Raw genomic sequence first — 17,672 nt, 5'->3', positions numbered from 1 at the left:
TCAGAATGTAGTAATTTTGACAGATGCCTTTAACCAAAGAGGCTTTCAACAGTGAATTTTACAGGGAAAGCAAATGCCATTAGCACTAGAGATCCTCAAAGCTACTATCAAATCCATTCCACCAGTGAGGTGCATTCTGGGCCAAACAGGCAGGCAGGTAAGCTGTCCAGCAAGGCACTGCAGTAGTGCAGATGAGAAATTCCAAAAGTTTGGACAGCTTTAACAGAGTCCCCTCTTGTGTCAGGTAAGGGGGCGGAGTCTCCTGATGTTAGGGGAGGAGCCTGTGGTTACCGGGCAGGCTGCAGCAGTTTGACCAAAGATGATCTGCTGGTCGCCAAAGGTCACACCAAGAGCATCGGCTGAGGGAGACTCTGGAGCAGTCGGCAGTGATCCCGGTGATCCGTAGGCACCATTCCCAGGATGAGCAAGAGTTCAGTCTTCCCAACATTGAGGGTGAGGTAGTGGGCGGACATCCAGGAAACACCCTATCCAGATGTGACATCATAATGGTACCTGCATTAAAATGTGATGTGATAATACTTTGGGCAACAATAGAGAATGGGTGGTTAATGTTTAATGGGTCTCTACTGCCAACAGGTGCTTCCTGTCCAAAGTGGATAATGATTTGGGTGTGACCATTTGATTTATGCAACTTGACATATACAGTATTGACAAACCCTAATCTGTGGTTTAGGACAACTCTAAATAATTCTAAGTATTGCTGCATTTGGTTGGAACAATCACATGCCCACAGACTAGCCTGCACACTGCCTTCAGCTCGCCTTCCTGTAGCACTGTGTGTGCTGGAGGGTGTTGGTAACCTGCTCTCCTGTAGTACTGTGTGGCCTGTATGAGGGTTATTTTTCGGTCTTGTGCCAGGTACAGAAAACAGGACAATGGGATGGGCCCCACACACACACACACACACACCTTTACAAGTTAAGGAGAAACAGACATTTTAGGGCTCAATTAAATTAGCTTTAACGGTCCTCAGAGTGTGATGCTTTCTAGGCTGAATCCACTAAGCTTTTAAGAACCAAGGGAAGTAACAACAGGACTGCTTAATAGGATGGAAAGATTTTATTGGGGGAAAAAAATTGGCAACACAAGTTGTCTATAATTTCATGTACTTGAGTGACAATTATTTTCCACACGTGATCCATAACCATGATCAATATGAAAGCGTTACTGCTCCAAGGACGTTCGGTAAGCATGACTCGAATCTGAAAGAATGATTAATCGAAAAACTACCAAATAGTACCAAATAAAAAATATATTTACAAGTATAAAATTACACCGGATCTGCGGTATATTAAATGTTCATGTATTTACAGTATAAAGTACAGCAGCTTGAAGCAAAAACAAGACGGAAAAAAAAAAATCTCACTTCACTTCAGAGAAAAGCAGAGGCCATTGAGTGTATATACTGAGCACTTGGGAGGAAAAGTAGTAAAACACCGACAGATTTATGAACTGAACAGCCAAGCCTATTACCAACACTGAAGTCCATGTTAGTCGTTACGGTACAAACATCAAACATTAGAAATAAAAAAAAAAAAGGGGGGTGGGGGGCACTGGGCGGCTCGTTCGGATAAGGCACCACGCTGTGGTGCACGGATGAGCCTCACGGGCTCGGACCGAATCCGGACCGTCCCGGTGCCGACTGGCCAGTAAGCAGGGCGATGCACAGTTGGCGCCTGTGTCGCCCAGGCTGGGGGGTGGGGGGGTTCAGTGCCATAGGGATCCACGTTTCGTCGCTCTTTAGCGACCCCTACAGGCCGATGCGAGCGCTCGTCAGACTGCAAGGCAGAACTGCATATGAAAGGTGTTCCTCCAACGCCACTCTGCTTAGCCGCGGTCTTCGACATGAAGAGCAGCGGCTGGACACCGTGGGATTTGGTGGCACGTCTGTGGACATCCTGGCTCGCATGATTTGGCAGGGTGGTCCGCGTATGGGGCAGCTGTGGTTACACAGAGTTGGACATTCTAGTTTGGGGTGGGTACACAATCCCGAGTTGCTTGGCAAATTGGGGGGGAGGAGGAAACCCCCTTTAGAAAAGAGGGGAAATTTAATCTCATAAGAAGATGAGAATCGCAGATCCCTGTAAAATTGAGCCCAGACCAAAATCTCACAGCGAGGGCTCAAATCTTCAGGATTTATCACATCTCGATTCAACTATGACTTCTGAAGAAACAACAGTCCATTCCAGTCCCTTTGGTCAACAGTTTCAGAACATCAAGCACAGTGTGAGCACTTGGTGCATTCTGGGTAAATGAGTTCTATCACAGAAATCCTCTCTGGGGGGGCAAGGCGCGAGCTCTGTGGCGGGACCGGTCGGACTTCCTGGGGCGTTTTCACCGGAGAAGGGGCACCCTGGCTTTAGGAATGGAGTGACTGAAACAGAACAAATTAGGACGGCGAGTGAGTCGTTCTGCAAAGGGGTCCATTTCCACAGCACAAGTACTGCCAGCTCATCTAGCATGCTGCCATGACAACTGCAAAAAAAGACTCCACGAGACTGTGGGGACCCCCCCCCCCCATTCTAAAGGGGAGCAGGAAGAATCAGTCTATTTGTTCACTGCCCCCCCCCCTCCCCTCCCCTCCCCATCCCGGGAACTGGAGATAATTTAATATCAAGACACTTCAAACCCTGTTTAAATAACATTAGCAACCAGATACCATGCAGTCTTAGAACAGAAGGAGCAAAGCCGGTCGACGCTAGAGCGAGCGAGGGAGAGAGAGAGAGAGAGGCATCTGCACGTGTTAATGCAGCAGACAGGCAAGCATCGAATAGGAGAAAAGGGGTACCATAGTCGAGCAAAGCGAATCGACTGCAAAGAGCATCGAGTTTTCCTTCCCCGCACCACACGGTGTCTGCTGAAAGGAAGTGGGGAGGGAGGGAGGGAGAGAGAGACAAAGAGAGAGAGAGAGGGGATGGAGGAAAGAGTCATTTTTGATGAAGTGCGACAATTTCCTGTCAGCCACACCCCCACCCAACCACCCCTCCCTGACCCTGATCACACTCAGTCCTGAGAGCAGTTGGCAGAACAGGGCGAGAGAAGCAAGTTGTTGCTGCAGCGGGGAACCAGAACGGAGGCGCTACATGCACTGCCAGACGCCAGGAAACAGGAAGAGGAAGTGCCGCCTTTCATTTCCGCCCGATCAACGATAGAGAATCTGAGGCCCGGAGAAGGGGGCGGAGCCGAGCAAAGGCAGGGGGGGCGGAGCCCCGGGTTGATTGACTTACTGAATGAGACAGACTCAGGCCCTGCCCACTAAGCAGGCCGTGTGAGGGGGAATCTGGGTCCGCCTCCAAGGGGCGGAGCTGCAGCTGGTGGTTGGCATTAATGGCGTTTAGGTTGCCGGTCTGGGCGGCCACGTTGTCTACGGCCCTACAGCCAGCCCGCGCCCCTCCGTGCTCCCACCAGTCCTGGTCGCTAGCCACTACGTTCAGGTTGCCTAGAGACCGGGCCAGCCTCGTGCTTAACAACCGGCTGCAGAAGGGAAGACAGTCACACCGGGGTTAAAATCCAGCACAATTCCCCGAGAGAGAGACCCTGGCCCCGCCCAGTCTGCTGCAAAAACGCTGGTTACCATGACGACACATTCAGCTCTTGCACAATGATCCCTGTATGAACATGCAAGAATGTATGACAAAAAAATCTGAACAAAAAAAACTTAAGTGATTTTTTTTTTTTTCCACCAGTGAATTTTAAGTGGATTCTGAAGTCCTGAAGTGTCAGTTCATGTAAAATTTAAATTAAGGTATGTTTCCACATACTCAGAGTACCGTCTATCCATCCAGATAGTTTCGCTGAGATTTGAAGTTTTATAGATACCCGCTGCAACTTTCCTTCATTTGATAATTGGGCGAATTACCCCGTTAAGTTCTGAAGAACACCAAAAAAAACTGTCCTGCAGTCTGTAATTTGAGAGCCCTGATTTGGGCAACGCCCTTGGGCAGGGCACTGGCGAAACCCCACCCACCTGTCCAGGTCGGTGTTCCCCAGGGACGATCGCGTCCTCTTGCGCCCGTCCGCGCTTTTGGGCAGGCTGGCCGACTTCGCCTGGCAGCCCCGCAGGATGATCCTGTGAGGGGCGAACGTTGCGCGAACGTTAGAACAACGCCAGAGGAACGTGTCAGCTGAGGCCTCGCGGCCCCGCCTTCAGAGCAAAAGCAAAATTAAACCGATTTCTACTGAACGAGGAAGACGAGGAGCCTCTTCATTCCAGCTCCTGGTGGGCGATTTCGCCTTAATATCAGCAACTAATTCAGACCCAAGAAACCAGGGGAGGCGAGTCAGCTGTGTGACTGGCCATTTAAATCCATCGATTAAGTACCAGGTAACAACAAGAACCAGCAGACCCTGCGGCCCCCACCAGGACCAGGAATGAAGATCACCGCTCTGCAAAAACAGGCTGCCATAAAAATTATATATACATGCACATAAATAGTTACCGTAGCGATTGCGATGAAGACCTGGTATGAATTTTATTCTCTTCCAATCTGCAAAATATCGGGAACAAAGCAGCATTAAAATGAATTTAAAAATGAAATTAATATGGTCCAATACACAGTGCGCAGGAAAAGCAGCTGAAGCAGAGCCACAGGAGGGGGACGAGGGTGGGGTGGGGGGGGGGGCGAGCAGGTGCACCAATCTCTGATCATATTTGGCACAGATCCCACCCCCAAAAATGAGTAAAACCCTCTCACAGAGAGAGGGGCAGGCAGACCAAAACACACGGAATAATGTGAACGTCTAGTCAAAGCCCATTTAGCATAATGTGAATTATTTCATTTTAAAATGTTACACCAGAAGGTGATAAAGGAGAGTTGAGTCAATTTTGGTTTCTGGAATCATTAAGAACCCCCCTGTAGTTAATGTGATCTGACGTTCTTGGTGAAAGCGGTGAACACTGCCGCATGCTGCCTCTGGAACCTCACCAGCCCCCCCACAATGAAATTAAACCAACAAGATGCATTGTGGGTATATTTTTAAAAAAATGAGCTGGGTCAAATCAAAATGAGCAGCCCGGGAAAATACAGCTATGCATCACAGGAGGAATGAAATGGATTAAGGCGTCACTTCCTGTCCACACAGGAAGTTACTCCCTGGTCAAACATGTACACGGACACTTAGGCCCCTCCAGTCATGGGTGGGGAAAAATGGCTGTAACCCTAAAATCCAAATCACTGGGCCAACATTCACACTTGTTTTGGGACAGAATTCTACGGAAGCCATTTTGCTCATATTGACAATATAAACATACCATCAAAATGCAAATGCAGAGTTGAAAAATTGTCTTGGAATATTGTACATCACAGACTTTAAATACTACAAAAATGAGTTATGGCTGTAATCATAATCAGATTTCTGATTAATCTCATTACAGGGATGTTTGGGAATCTCAGGGAATAAACTCAACTCATCACTGCCTTGTACAAAGTTGTAAAAACCATAGGTGGCCTTGAGGCTTGATTGGTCAGCCGAAAGTAGTCTAAGCAGGTCGGATCAATCCTTATTCATATTATGTGTTCTATGCATTCATATTTGTAGCCCAAGTACTGTTTAATCTGCACATGCATGTGTATACACAAACTTATACATGTATACATATTTCATATCAGCATTTTGAGCGACTAAGCAAACTATTCCTGTCAAAGTATAAATAAAGTTATTCCTTCTTGTTCATAAACCACGTTGACTACAGTGGTTTCCATTACAAGAGGTTCAATATTTGAGTGCTGTTAACGTACTCATGGGGAATATTCCCAACTTAGAAATTTCATCAGTGAATATCCAGGTGTACAAATATATAAACCAGGAACTTACAAGTAAAGTACACTTAAGCAAACAGTGCAATTCTGTTAAATTACACACAGTATAGAATGTTGTTGGATTCATTTTAAACTGGAAAACTGTATTATGTCATTAGTCATCGTTAGTGTAGGTTAGGAAAAATACATGAGGAAAAAGTTTGCATTCCCAAAGCTCAAAAGGAAGAACAGCTCAGGGCAGGGGCAAAGGAAGTATGCAAATTAAGGGGCGGGGTTTAGAAAACAGGGGCGGGGCCAGTGGGGGACACTTACACCAATCAGGGGTATGCTCCAAGGGAAGGGAAGGAGAGGGGGGCGGGACCGATCGTTACAATCCTAACCCGTCTATAGAGAAATGCAGGATGGAAGAGGGGGGGCCAAACACTGTCCACCAGAGGACAAGGCTACACAGTGAAGACACCAGCATGACTGCCTGCCATCTAGGAGGAGGAGGAGGAGGGGACACATTCAAAACAAGACACCAAAAGACAAATAAACAGAACAAGACCACTAAAGAAATGAGCAGATCCAGAACTAGACCACAAAAAGAGAAAAAGTAAAGGGGAGAGACGAGACAGAAATCCAGCCAAGAGATAACGACGACTGGCCGTGTTTCCAGAGCCTCCCACTCAGCGTCCGATTCGCCGATTCCTCGACCTTCACACAGCTACGCGCACGGCACCCGGCCAATCAGTGCACGCTGTGGGAATCGGCGAACCTGAGCTGCGAGACGCCCTCAAACCACAACCCCCCGCTTTTTTTTTTACCGCCATCCCCACTGTGAGACTGGGCCAGAACGACACTGCGTTTTTAACTCACTCTCAAAAAGAACCGACCCTAAAAACCAGACCCCCTCCCACCAGCAAGCTGAGTGGAGATTCAGACCGCGGCTACAACCCAACTCTGGATCAGCGCTTGGAGCACACCTGCCAGCACACCTCACCAGCCAAGGTCCCCGCAAACCAGGAGGTCCCTGTGGAGCCAGTTCCTCCCGAGGAGGGTTCCAGCCCTAAGGACTCGGCCTACATTTCCCAGCATTCTCCAGGGCCTCATATGGCCTTTAGACTGGAAACGCCAGCATTTCTCCGCCCTATTGTCTGTGCTTCTTATCGCGACGCCAAAGGCTGGACTGGCTGAAACTTTGGGAACGGCCGTCAACTCGTTCGCCATTCTGTCCACCCCCGAGCGAGGGGGGGGGGGGGGGGGGAGTTATGGAGGACGGAGTTTTAAACAGCCGCCATAAATCACAGAGATAACACCCGGCTGGAAAGGGCCCAGCTTGTCGCACAAAGCTTTGTTTTGGGCTCTGTGTGTGTGTGTGTGTGTGTGTGTGTGTGTGTGAGAGCGAAAGAGTTGTGGTTGACAGGTTTCCAACTTTCCTCAAATAAATCCTCCTTAAAACATGGAAGAAATGTCAAGATCCCAATCAATCCTGCCTGCTTCTGTGTGTGGTGTGTGTGTGTGTGTGTGGCTAAAAATGATTCAGGAGGACCAGTGCGCTTTGGTACAATGTGGCTGGCAAATAATTTTTTTCCCTGATTATGAAGATTATGCCATGAATTCATTTGGTTTCTTCAGAAATACGTCAAATTAGTGCCTGACCCAGTCACACAGTGGAAATAGCACCAATCTCACCAAATTTTCATCCCCCCCCCGCCCCTATAAGGGATGGAAACATTTTGGGGGGTAATGGTACAACACAGCCATAAAGCATATTATAATTACACAGAGCATACACAATTACACAGTGGCCATGCATGTTCGATGTTAATGGTTTCCTTCATGCAAAAGGAGAAACAGGTTAAACAAAAAATGACATCTTTCAGTAAGTCCAGTCTGCTGTCTAAACCACTGCATGCACCTCCACCCTTGAAGTGACAAAAAACCCCCCCAATAAAACGATGTGACATTTTAAATTCTACAAGCTTTCAGGGAACCAAACGAAAAACCAAAAAGCTACTTGACAGTCAGATGAAGGAAGGACATTATGCATGCGACAGCCTGCTGAACACAGTTCCTGGGTTTGATTTTCTCAGAGAAGCACATTCAGTTCCTGGGAGCCAAAAAGGACTGAAGAAAACTGGTTTAAAAAAAAGAAAAAAGAAAAAAACAACTCTACACAGGGCTTAAAGATGAAGCCATTTACACGACATCAGAGCCGCACTTATCGGTCGAGTGACAGGCCCGTCTACTTCAGCCACTCGCTCGGCGTCGACGGCGTGCTTGGCGGAGATAAGTGAGCCCCCTTTCACTGCGAGAGGGGGCGGAACGGTTCCCCACGGAAACCGAGCGTACGGGCGAACTTTCCACGGCGAGGATACGAGCGCCGTCGATCTGAATCTGAGGCACACTCCTTTCGACGGGATCTTTACCGACCGCTCAAACAACGGCTGCCAGTGACAGGTATCAACTATATCAGTTTCCCCCCAGAGCGCCTCCCCTTTAAAATTACTACATTTGAGCGTCAGACAGAAACGGGCCATCGTTTTGATCGCTACACGCGGCAGTCGATATTTCCTGTCGTGACGAGCACAGCCGTGAGAACCGGACTACAGCTCCATCACTCAAAGCATTCACATTTATTCACATTTTGTCACTTCGCAGTTAAAGGCAGTGCATTCCTTCATTCATTCATTAGCACGGCCATAGGCAGCCAACTTTAATGTTTTAATAGCACTTACCTCCATGATACAAAAACCTTACTCCCCCCCCACCACCCCCCTCCCCCCCTCAGTTTGGGGTACCCCCTGCTAGCTTTTCATCGCCACCCAACACTCAGCCCACACGGAGCTGGGGAAGGCACAGCATGTTAGAATCGTCTGCCTGTGGGGGGGGGGTTAGGGGGGTATAATAAAATCATTTAGAACAGTGGTAACCGACCCGGTTCCTGAAGATCTATCATCGAGCAAGCTTTCATTTCGACCCCAATCTGGCACGCCTGATTCTATTAATCAGCAGCTCGACAAGATCTGTTGCTGTCGAATGAGGTGCGCTGTGTTAGGGCTGGAGTTGAAAACCTACAGGACGGTGGATCTCCAGAAACAGGATTGGTTCACCGCTGAGGCAGAGCCGCACTCATTGGACACGCACAGTGCAATGGGCGGGAGCAAGCGATGTCCGGTTTCATGGACGGAACCCCACCGTAGTTCTAGGACTGCTCGCGAAACCAGGGTCACACCCTGGTCAGCCAATCAGACAGCAGCTCACTTTAAGCCAATGCGCTCGAATGTTACTGCCAGTGATCTCTGAGCATCCTGGCCACCCTTAAATTTTCCCAGTGTGGGGTTCCTGGATGGGACAGTGTTGAATGGAATGGGAAAAGGAGAAACCTGATGGGCCATGTCATTTTTTTTCTGCTTCCATTAAAAAAAATGAAAAATGAATAAATACCCTCCTGTGTGAAAATAAACCAGAGACTGACCCCAAGGAGAGAGAGTGGGAGGAAGAGAGGGGGGGTGCAGAGAGAGAGAAAGAGAGGAGAGAAAGTGAGAATGACAGTGAATGAAATGGAGGGTGGGACCCAGTGGTTAGCGACACTCACGTGAGGGAGCCGGTGGAGGACCGCGCCTGCCTCTTGCTCTTCAGGGCCCGAAGCTTATCCCCCTGCGTCACCCCGTTCCTCTCGTCCTCATCGTTATACTGGAAACACCACGAAACCCATTTAACTACATCTCCCAGAATCCCCACCATCTCCCACAACCCCCTCATCCTTACCCTGCAAAATGCCACAAAGCTTATTGAACTACTTCTCCCAGAATCTACACACTCTCACACACTCTCACACACTCTCACACACTCTCACACACTCTCACACACTCTCACACACTCTCACACACTCTCACACACTCTCACACACACTCGCCACATTTGTCCCTCACGTGTTCAGCCTCCTGCCTCCCCGATGTCCGGTTCTTGTTGCTCCCGTTGATGGAGATGTCGTCCACCCCGGACAGGATCCTGGTGACGGCCATCTTGTTCAGGCAGTTCTCCTGCTCCATCTTCTCGCGATAGTGATCCCCTTCTGCCCAGAGGCCGGCTTGTTTTCTGCAGACACAATTCCCCATCAATTATTCACTCATTTCTGGTGAAACTGTTCAGGGACAACTACAGAAGAAACAGGTAGCGTTTAATGGTAAAGATACATGCAAGCTAGGCGTATACATGTAGAATTTTAACTAATATAAAGAGATAAACAATATTTCAGTTAATTTTTTGATGTACTGCCATCATGTTTACAATGCCACCGCTCCCCTTCGCTCTACACAATCCAATAAATATGAAAAAAGCCCATTAATGACAAATTGATTCTCTCTCTTTGCCCCTCTCCTCACTGTCCCCCATCCTCTCTCCAGTCTCTGACGCTCCCTCTTCCCTCCTCTCTCTCCCCCCTCCCTCCAGTTCCTCCCCCTCCTCCTCCCTCCCGGTTCTCTCGAGCGTGCTCACTCCTCCACGTAGTTCTGCTGGGGCCCGATGATGGAGCCGGGCCTGCAGATTCGGATCCAGGCGATGGCCTCGGCGGCGGTCAGCCGGTAGTGCTTCATCATGTAGCAGGCGATCAGCGTGCCCGTCCGGCCCAGGCCGGCTGCATGGGGGGGGCACTCATTTACTCACTTCATTTAGTCACCAAGTCCACAGTCATTTAGTCACCAAGTCGTTCAGGAGAGCACGAAGCCCAAGCTTCCCCTACTTTCACTTAGCAGTGTAACAACAGTAATAATAAATCTATATTTATATAATGATATTTGTAATCGTAAGTCATCAGCATATTTTTACGCCACTGAAACTTAACGTATTTTATGAGATGCAAATGACCATAATAAAACAGTCAGAAATCGGAAGAAACATTTTTTTTTAGACTTGCACAGTCAAGGGTGCTTACCCAACGCAGACAGGCCTGCACTAATGTGTCTGAAGAGGGGGGGGGGGGGGTGAAGAGTGAAGGGGGAAGTGAGAGGGTGGGGGCGGGGCAGGAAGCGGAGGTGCGCGTACCCTTGCAGTGCACCGCGACGGCCCCCTCCGCGTTCTCGCAGATGTTCATGAAGCGGTTGACGATGGCGTCGGTGGGCGTGCTGCCGTCCACGAAGAACAGGTCGTGGTGCTCGAACCCGGTGTCGGTGAACCGCCGCGAGTCGTACATCTTCTTGTTGAGCCGCACGATGGTGCTGACGCCGTGCTTCCTGAAGTAGGGGAAGTAGGCCTCGGGGGCGTGGAGAGGGTATCCTGTAGGGAGAGGGGGGCGGGGCAGAATACACCAAACGTCCAATCAAATCCTTGCCTGTACCAAACGTCCAATCACATCCTTCCCTATACCAAACGTCCAATCACATCCTTCCCTGTGTTCAGCACTACAGGATCACCTGGCATGGCTCTCACCTCCCACAATCAGCACATACCGTTCTCAATTTTGCTCTTGGGATGAGGGCCACTGAAGGCCAAAAACTTCACCGGAATGATCCAGTTGAAGTCTCCATTCTCTGCCCTCTATGGGGACAAAAAAAAATACAAAATGTGATTCAGTCTCAAGAAACCCTTTAAATATATATATATTTTTTAAAGTAATAAATAATAAATTACCTCGTAATGTTCATACTCCTCAACATCGAATTTGGAGAAATCGAGCCACCCGAACTGCAAGGCCTAAGGAGAGGGAGATACTGTGACTGCAGAAACCTGCATTTCACCCACACAGCCAAACAAAATCATGGAACAAGTACTGCATGCTGAAGCAGACAATGGCCAGTGCTCACTGAAACATGCTTTCTGTTCGCTTTCGTTACATGTAATGCAGCACGAGGATTTCCCCAGGTCACCCGCGACTCTAAAGGGGAATCCAGGAGATCGGACCTCGTGAGACTGTACCTTACTGATGGCTCGTAAACAGTCCAGGATGTTGAGGTTGTACATGCAAGTTCCAAACGAAGCATCTCTGTTCAAAAAAAAAAAAAAAAAAAAAAGAAATTAATTTTTCAGACTAATGCCTTACTCAAAGAAAGAAACTGAAATATACAGTAACGTTGTACGGCATCTAAATGCTCACAAAATATGTTTGGGTCTCCTTTGTTGCTCATGTTTTGATATTGCCATTTTGTGCCCGTCAAACCTCTTGGTGTATTTGTTTGCCAAAAGTTCCATAAAAGCCATCCGCATTAATATTTCATAATAATACACAAAAACAGACTCATAATAAAAAAAACCAGACTCCTTTACACCAATCTACAGTGAGAGAGCACGGAGATGTGAGCACAGCGGCAAGAGAAAAATGCAGCAACGCTCCAAATTTCACAGAACAGGCTTTCTTGCCCCGGCCATCAGGAAGCACCACCTGGAACAGGCCTCACCCTCACACGTCCCGTCCAATCCCGTCCCGTCCCGTCCCATCCTGTCCTGTCCTGTCCCCTGTCTCCCTGCCCCCCCCCCCCCGCCCCCTCCCGGACCGTGTGGAATGGGCCTCACCTGAACGGCAGGTAAGTGGCATTTCGGGACACCAGCAGGCTGTACGCCTCCTCAGGAGACTTCTGCAGGTGCATCACCTGAAAGAGACACACGCAAACCTTGGGCTCCGGGTACGAATCCTGAAGAGGTCACATCTATGCACCGTCGCCGCGGTAACCACTGGAAGCACATTCTGTTTAAAAAGGTCCTACTAATGAGTGCTTTACGGAAAGCTACTGCCTACCAAAAGCACTACAGTAAAATCACTCAGCAGGTGCCCCCAGCCAGAGCACAGTACTCAATAAAGTTAGGGCAACATCATCTTGGACATAAAGCAAGACACGATAATGCAGTCAGAACAAAAGTGCAAAACTACAAAACTAGCCCTGCAATAAACAGTCATGAAACACTGCAAGTGCCATTTTGACAGAGATCACTTACAATTACAACATGAATCGTATTTACTTATTTATCTATTTTGTCAGATGGAGTTGTCAGTGAATGGAACAGGCTGTCAGGTCATGCAGTGGACGCAGAGACCCTAAGGGTATTCGAATCCTCTGGCGTGCAAGCCGATGAGCCCAGATGGACTTAGTGACTCGTTCTCGCACCAGTGAGTAAACAGTCAGAAAAGTCAGCAGAGTTCAGGGTCCTCCAGCAGATAACCACAGAAGATAAGCCATCCCGCAGTACACTTCCAAATTAGCCTTCATTCATCACTTGCAATGGCCGAGCAGCGTTTGCGGTAATCAATGACTGTTTGTGTTAACCACAGTAATGCGAGTTAATAATGTTGCATTGATGGCCAATTAATGAGCCATTAGCAGGAAGTATCGCTCGCCTTTTCCGAAACGCTGTGGGGGGGGGGGGGGGTAAATATCCGTCCAATTAAAAAGGCCACTCTTTTATTACACATAAATCAGCGTGCTACACAATGATCCACTGCCTAGCAGACGGCCGCAGTCGATGGAGATCGTTTAGCAGGGCCTGGCAGATTGGACTCGACCCTGCTCTGCTGCAGTCCCCCACAAGCCAAAACCCAGCTGCACGGGGACTCGGTCAGCAGTCTGTACACAAGCTTCACCACCCTGGCTACGCTCACAGCCGGCGCACAGCTGAACTGTCCAAGGACAAACCGATACAGGGCAGGTTTGTGAAATACATGCACAGCACACACACACAAGCGCGCGCACAGTGTACACACACACACACACACACAACCAGCACTAGGGGAGCCAGTGAAGTCAATATGATTTTATCTGGCGATAAAAGCAAAGTGCTCAACGTAATCAAATGCAATCTACCGCCTCCACCACGGCTGCGACAGCCTCCGGCATCAGAAACGTAAAGAGGAACGCGCCGATCTCTGCACTCTTCGGTACCGCAGTCAGTAACCACAGAAGAAGAAGAACAGACTGACTGACTGACTGGCGACCAGAAGCTGACTACTCCTCCCGTCTGGCCCTCATCTGGTCAAATACTGGGCCGTTCCCCCCCCCACACCCACACCCCCATTTTAACAGGACTTTCCGTTTCTCCGTTCACCTGCTCGCGACCTGACAGCCCCGAGGCGACTCATCACGTTAGCCGCCATTACCGCGTGAGGCTAACCCGATTCCAGCAGTGCAGTGCGCCAGTGACCACAACAGCGTGACTCAACTGGGCGTTGCGTACACACGCTCTGCGGTTTAAAGTGTCTGGTTGTGTTGTGGGCGGCAACCGGACGGCAGAGTCGACACACAAAAAGGCCGCCGTCTGTCAGGAAACCGAGCCAGAGTTCGCTTCTCGTCATTTATTCAGCTCAATCGCTTATTTTCTCAAGCCATTTTTATTTTTTTATTTTTTTTGCTAAAGTGGTGAGCTGCAGCTGGAAGCTTCACACGTATCCGTGGCGATATCCTTTCTGATATAACCGCGGCTCGCCATTGGTGGAGATTCAGGCATTTCAGAAAGTAGAGGCAGAATGATTGGCTGGAATGAAAACCATTGTACAAATCCCCACCCCCCACCCCCCCCCTGAGCAATGAAGCTGCACACCTGGTCAAAGGTAAGCCCGGCGGAACCCTGTCAGCACCCAGGAGGGCCCCAGGTGATTACCGACAGGCTCAGGTGACCCCCCCTCCTCTTTTCCAATCGACTAGCAGCCGTTTTCTGCATAGTGCAGACCACTCAGCAAACCGCAAAATAAACCTGCTAAAAATAACCTGCCCTCAGGGCCCCAACAATACAGCGCGGAGCAGGGCAGGGCAGGCAAACCCGGGTCTTACAGGACGGCACGAACACTTCAGCTCAAATTAAACCCGTAGTTTATTACTGCTGGTGTAATTAGCCACTTATCGTGACCAAATGCATACCCACCGACTAATATACATCACATTACGAGCTGATAAATGCATAACATTTGGCCGCAATCTTAGCAGAAAAATTTTATATAGAAACAAAAAAGTCTTAATGTACTTTTCATTTGGATCAGAAGCCTTTGCTGAATGAACACACACACACACAGTCTCTCTCTCCCTCTCACACACAGTCTCATGCACTTGCACGCACAGTCTCACACACACAGTCATACACACATGCACACACGGTGTGCTGATGTTCCCCCAAAAGGTCATGCCAATGCAAACATTTGCATACTTACAGCATAGGAGCCAATCAGATATGCTGCATTTGCCTGCTTCTTCTGGTCACCGCAAGTGTAGAATATTATTTTTTTCTTTGCAAGGGTGAAAGACTGTTGGAGAGACAGAGAGGGGGAGGGGGAGGAGGAGGCAAGAAAAGATTTGTTTGATTTGAGGAAAACATTGCTGCAAATACCCACTATAATGTTACAGATCAAGACCTGCAGCCAACGCCTGCACACGGAAGTCAAGACTCAACGTCCTCATCTCTGACCTTTACCAGACAAACCTTTAACCATGTTAATGTTTAACCAACTGCTCCCCTTGGAAATGTGCCCGGCTGTTTGGCTAACAGGTGACATTATATTGCATCAAATAAATCAATGGGAAAACTTACTTTAAAAGAAAAAAAAAAACTAAATATAAGGTGGGTCATGAAAAAAAATAAATCTTATAGGCTGTAGAATTTTTTTTTAAAACAGTGCATGCTGTATATTTACAATGTACATAGAACATTGGAGGTTTTACAAGAGCAGCTTTGGTGGGGAGCAATTGCTTAAGAGGAGGATTATTAAAGCAGAGCAAGCAAAAAAAAACAAAAAAAAAACCGACCAAGGTCGCATAAGGCTAGGCTCAATTAGCCTTAAACGACGTACACATGCACCCGCGAAAATAATGAATTTAATTCGTTATGCTATGCAATGATTTGAGCACGTGCTTTTTGCTGTAGCCAAGGTATCATCCAACCCTCGCGCCGTTAACGTCAGCGAACCTGAGCACATCGCCACGGATAATGAATGGCTCGAGACAAACACAGCCGCCGTTCCCACAGAATGTTCCCAGGCCAGAACTTCCGACTTCCTTTAAAATGCATAAAACTGGATGGCTACAACGCAGCGAACCCACCAAAGTTCTCGGGTTTTCTTGGGAGCAAAGTTTCGACTCTTCACACGGTTATAGTACTGGATTCCTGTCGTGAGCAACCTGACGCGCAGAGGCCACGCACTTACCTTCAATTTCTTGGTGAGCTTGCAGCAGAAGCGGTAAAACATCGCCAGGTTGAGCGGACCGAAGTCTGCATAGAAACTGCCAATAAACACACAAAACAGAAAATGACATTCATTTCACCCCCGTTCTATAGCATTCATAAAAGACTTACTCCAGTGAAAATAATTTGCTGAAATGCGCAGTAGGCCTGACGAAAAACCTACACAGGACACATATTGGACAATAAACACCAGTTTTAACAGTTGTCAGTAAATTAATTAAAATTCAATCATACGATTTAAATTTGATCACTGAAACGGGAGCTTATCCAAGCATGTGCATTACAATAACAATGTTAAAATGGTCGGCCAGTTCAGATACAATATCGTTCTGATGTTACAACCTCATTCACTGCAATCTCAGGAGAGGCCCAGAGCAATTTCCGGTGCCCAATACTTGCTTTTCATATGAGAGTTCCTCGTCGATACAAAAGTAATGCCTTTCTGGTGTGCTTTTCACTTTCTGCTGGAGAACGGCAAAATAGAGTTGATCTAAAAGTGAGAGACAAAACGAGAGACGTTAGGAAACTTTGAACGTGACTATTTTGGGGCTAGTACCGTTTCCATTGGATACGGAGGTGGAAGCGCCACACAAGCGTTAAATCCAAGAAAGAGACTGCACATTAAAGCATGTAAGAATCGGGCTCTACAACAAAACACAGCCTATTAGTCGATCTTAAACGGCGAAAAAAGTACACTGCCACTTGCCACTGCACAGTTACTTTCTCGTTCAGATTTGAATCAAGTTTCCGGAAGCTTCAAAAGATTTACTGTCACTGACTTGTCACAACCCGCTCAGGTTGTTCACTAGAATTATACCATCTAGTGAGGGAGAGGCCAAGCCAGTTTCCAAATCTTGCACTTACCTTTGATGAATTCAATAGCGTTGTGCAGCCGATTGTCCTCCATAGTTTCGAGTAGGCTGTATGTCCTTGCAAGAGACTACTTGCAACAAAGTTGCTTTTCGATCTTAATTCTTAAAGATCAAAGATCAGAACAAATGAGCCTGTATAAGCCAACTAGCATTGAAACGAAGTCGTCATATGGGCGATACTTTAAATCTTGTTTAAAATAAAAAAATGATGTCAACTTAAATGAGGCGTACCTTTAACGTTAGCGATGTAAGCGTTTAAATTGCTATCTAGACATGCAACGGCTATCTACGCAACGCCAAATAACAGGAAATGCAGCGCGCAGTAGTCTACGGCTATTCAAAGAAAAACTAGTTATTCAGATGTCGAGGCGACATGCAAAGTGCATAGATCCTGTTTAATTTATTTCAGTGCCCCGCTGTGGACAGACAAAAGCAACAGTACTACACGAGCGAATGCACGAGAAGACAATCTTCTGCTGGGTTGCCACTTCGTATCACACGCTAGAAAAGTAGAAGCCGCATACCAAACCCCCCCTCTCTCCGCCCAGGGTCTGAAACTCATTTAGCACCTCCTCCGATGTGCTTCGGGTGTACCCGATTGGCTGATCGGTGCAGCTCGGCCTATCCCGTTGAGCCACTCCACCGCCAATCATTTCGCGCAAATGGTTCAGAATTTCAAGTTCTGCGGAGGAGACACGGGATATTCTAATTGGAACGCTGCCCAAGCCGTTGCTAGGAGAAAAGCTGCGCTCGACCAATGGGAATTTACTTGTACTTCCAAAGTACTCCTGATTCCAGCTATTCAATTTCGAAGGGTTTGCGGGCCTAAGCGATTATATGGTTTATAGAGAGAATGAGAGCGTCGGATTATGTTTCTTTG

The 17,672-nt window shown here is 48.0% G+C and overlaps 2 protein-coding genes across 8 annotated transcripts in view; one reads left to right on the top strand and one right to left on the bottom strand.

The window, feature by feature from the left end:
- Positions 1-1,065: 1,065 nt before the first annotated feature.
- Positions 1,066-17,672, bottom strand: part of cdc14b (cell division cycle 14B) — a 19,515-nt gene continuing 2,908 nt past the window's right edge. Inside the window, exons 1-17 of one of the 7 annotated variants that reach the window (XM_064296977.1) lie at positions 16,785-16,894; positions 16,320-16,410; positions 15,883-15,958; positions 14,893-14,985; positions 12,273-12,349; positions 11,679-11,745; positions 11,394-11,456; positions 11,213-11,300; positions 10,809-11,039; positions 10,263-10,401; positions 9,698-9,863; positions 9,361-9,458; positions 4,461-4,508; positions 3,989-4,090; positions 3,249-3,495; positions 2,810-2,875; positions 1,066-2,395 (exon numbers count right to left, since the gene is read on the bottom strand). In XM_064296977.1, coding sequence (XP_064153047.1) covers positions 2,381-2,395; positions 2,810-2,875; positions 3,249-3,495; positions 3,989-4,090; positions 4,461-4,508; positions 9,361-9,458; positions 9,698-9,863; positions 10,263-10,401; positions 10,809-11,039; positions 11,213-11,300; positions 11,394-11,456; positions 11,679-11,745; positions 12,273-12,349; positions 14,893-14,985; positions 15,883-15,958; positions 16,320-16,410; positions 16,785-16,827 — 1,710 coding nt within the window. In that variant the 5' untranslated portion in view covers positions 16,828-16,894 and the 3' untranslated portion in view covers positions 1,066-2,380. Of the gene's footprint in view, positions 2,396-2,809; positions 2,879-3,248; positions 3,496-3,988; positions 4,091-4,460; positions 4,509-6,092; positions 6,260-9,360; positions 9,459-9,697; positions 9,864-10,262; positions 10,402-10,808; positions 11,040-11,212; positions 11,301-11,393; positions 11,457-11,678; positions 11,746-12,272; positions 12,350-14,892; positions 14,986-15,882; positions 15,959-16,319; positions 16,411-16,784; positions 16,895-17,672 lie in introns of those variants that run through there. The other 6 variants (XM_064296976.1, XM_064296978.1, XM_064296979.1 and 3 more) reach the window with 6 other exon arrangements.
- The window catches only part of fbxl17 (F-box and leucine-rich repeat protein 17), a 15,011-nt gene continuing 12,946 nt past the window's right edge, over positions 15,608-17,672 (top strand). Inside the window, exon 1 of the mRNA XM_064296983.1 lies at positions 15,608-15,895. Coding sequence (XP_064153053.1) covers positions 15,670-15,895 — 226 coding nt within the window. The 5' untranslated portion in view covers positions 15,608-15,669. The remainder of the gene's footprint in view (positions 15,896-17,672) is intronic.

The sequence above is a fragment of the Anguilla rostrata genome, chromosome 10, assembly GCF_018555375.3.
Source record: "Anguilla rostrata isolate EN2019 chromosome 10, ASM1855537v3, whole genome shotgun sequence".
Classification (NCBI taxonomy): domain Eukaryota; kingdom Metazoa; phylum Chordata; class Actinopteri; order Anguilliformes; family Anguillidae; genus Anguilla; species Anguilla rostrata.
Note: the sequence above shows the minus strand (reverse complement) of the source record. Positions and strands in the feature narration are given on the sequence as shown.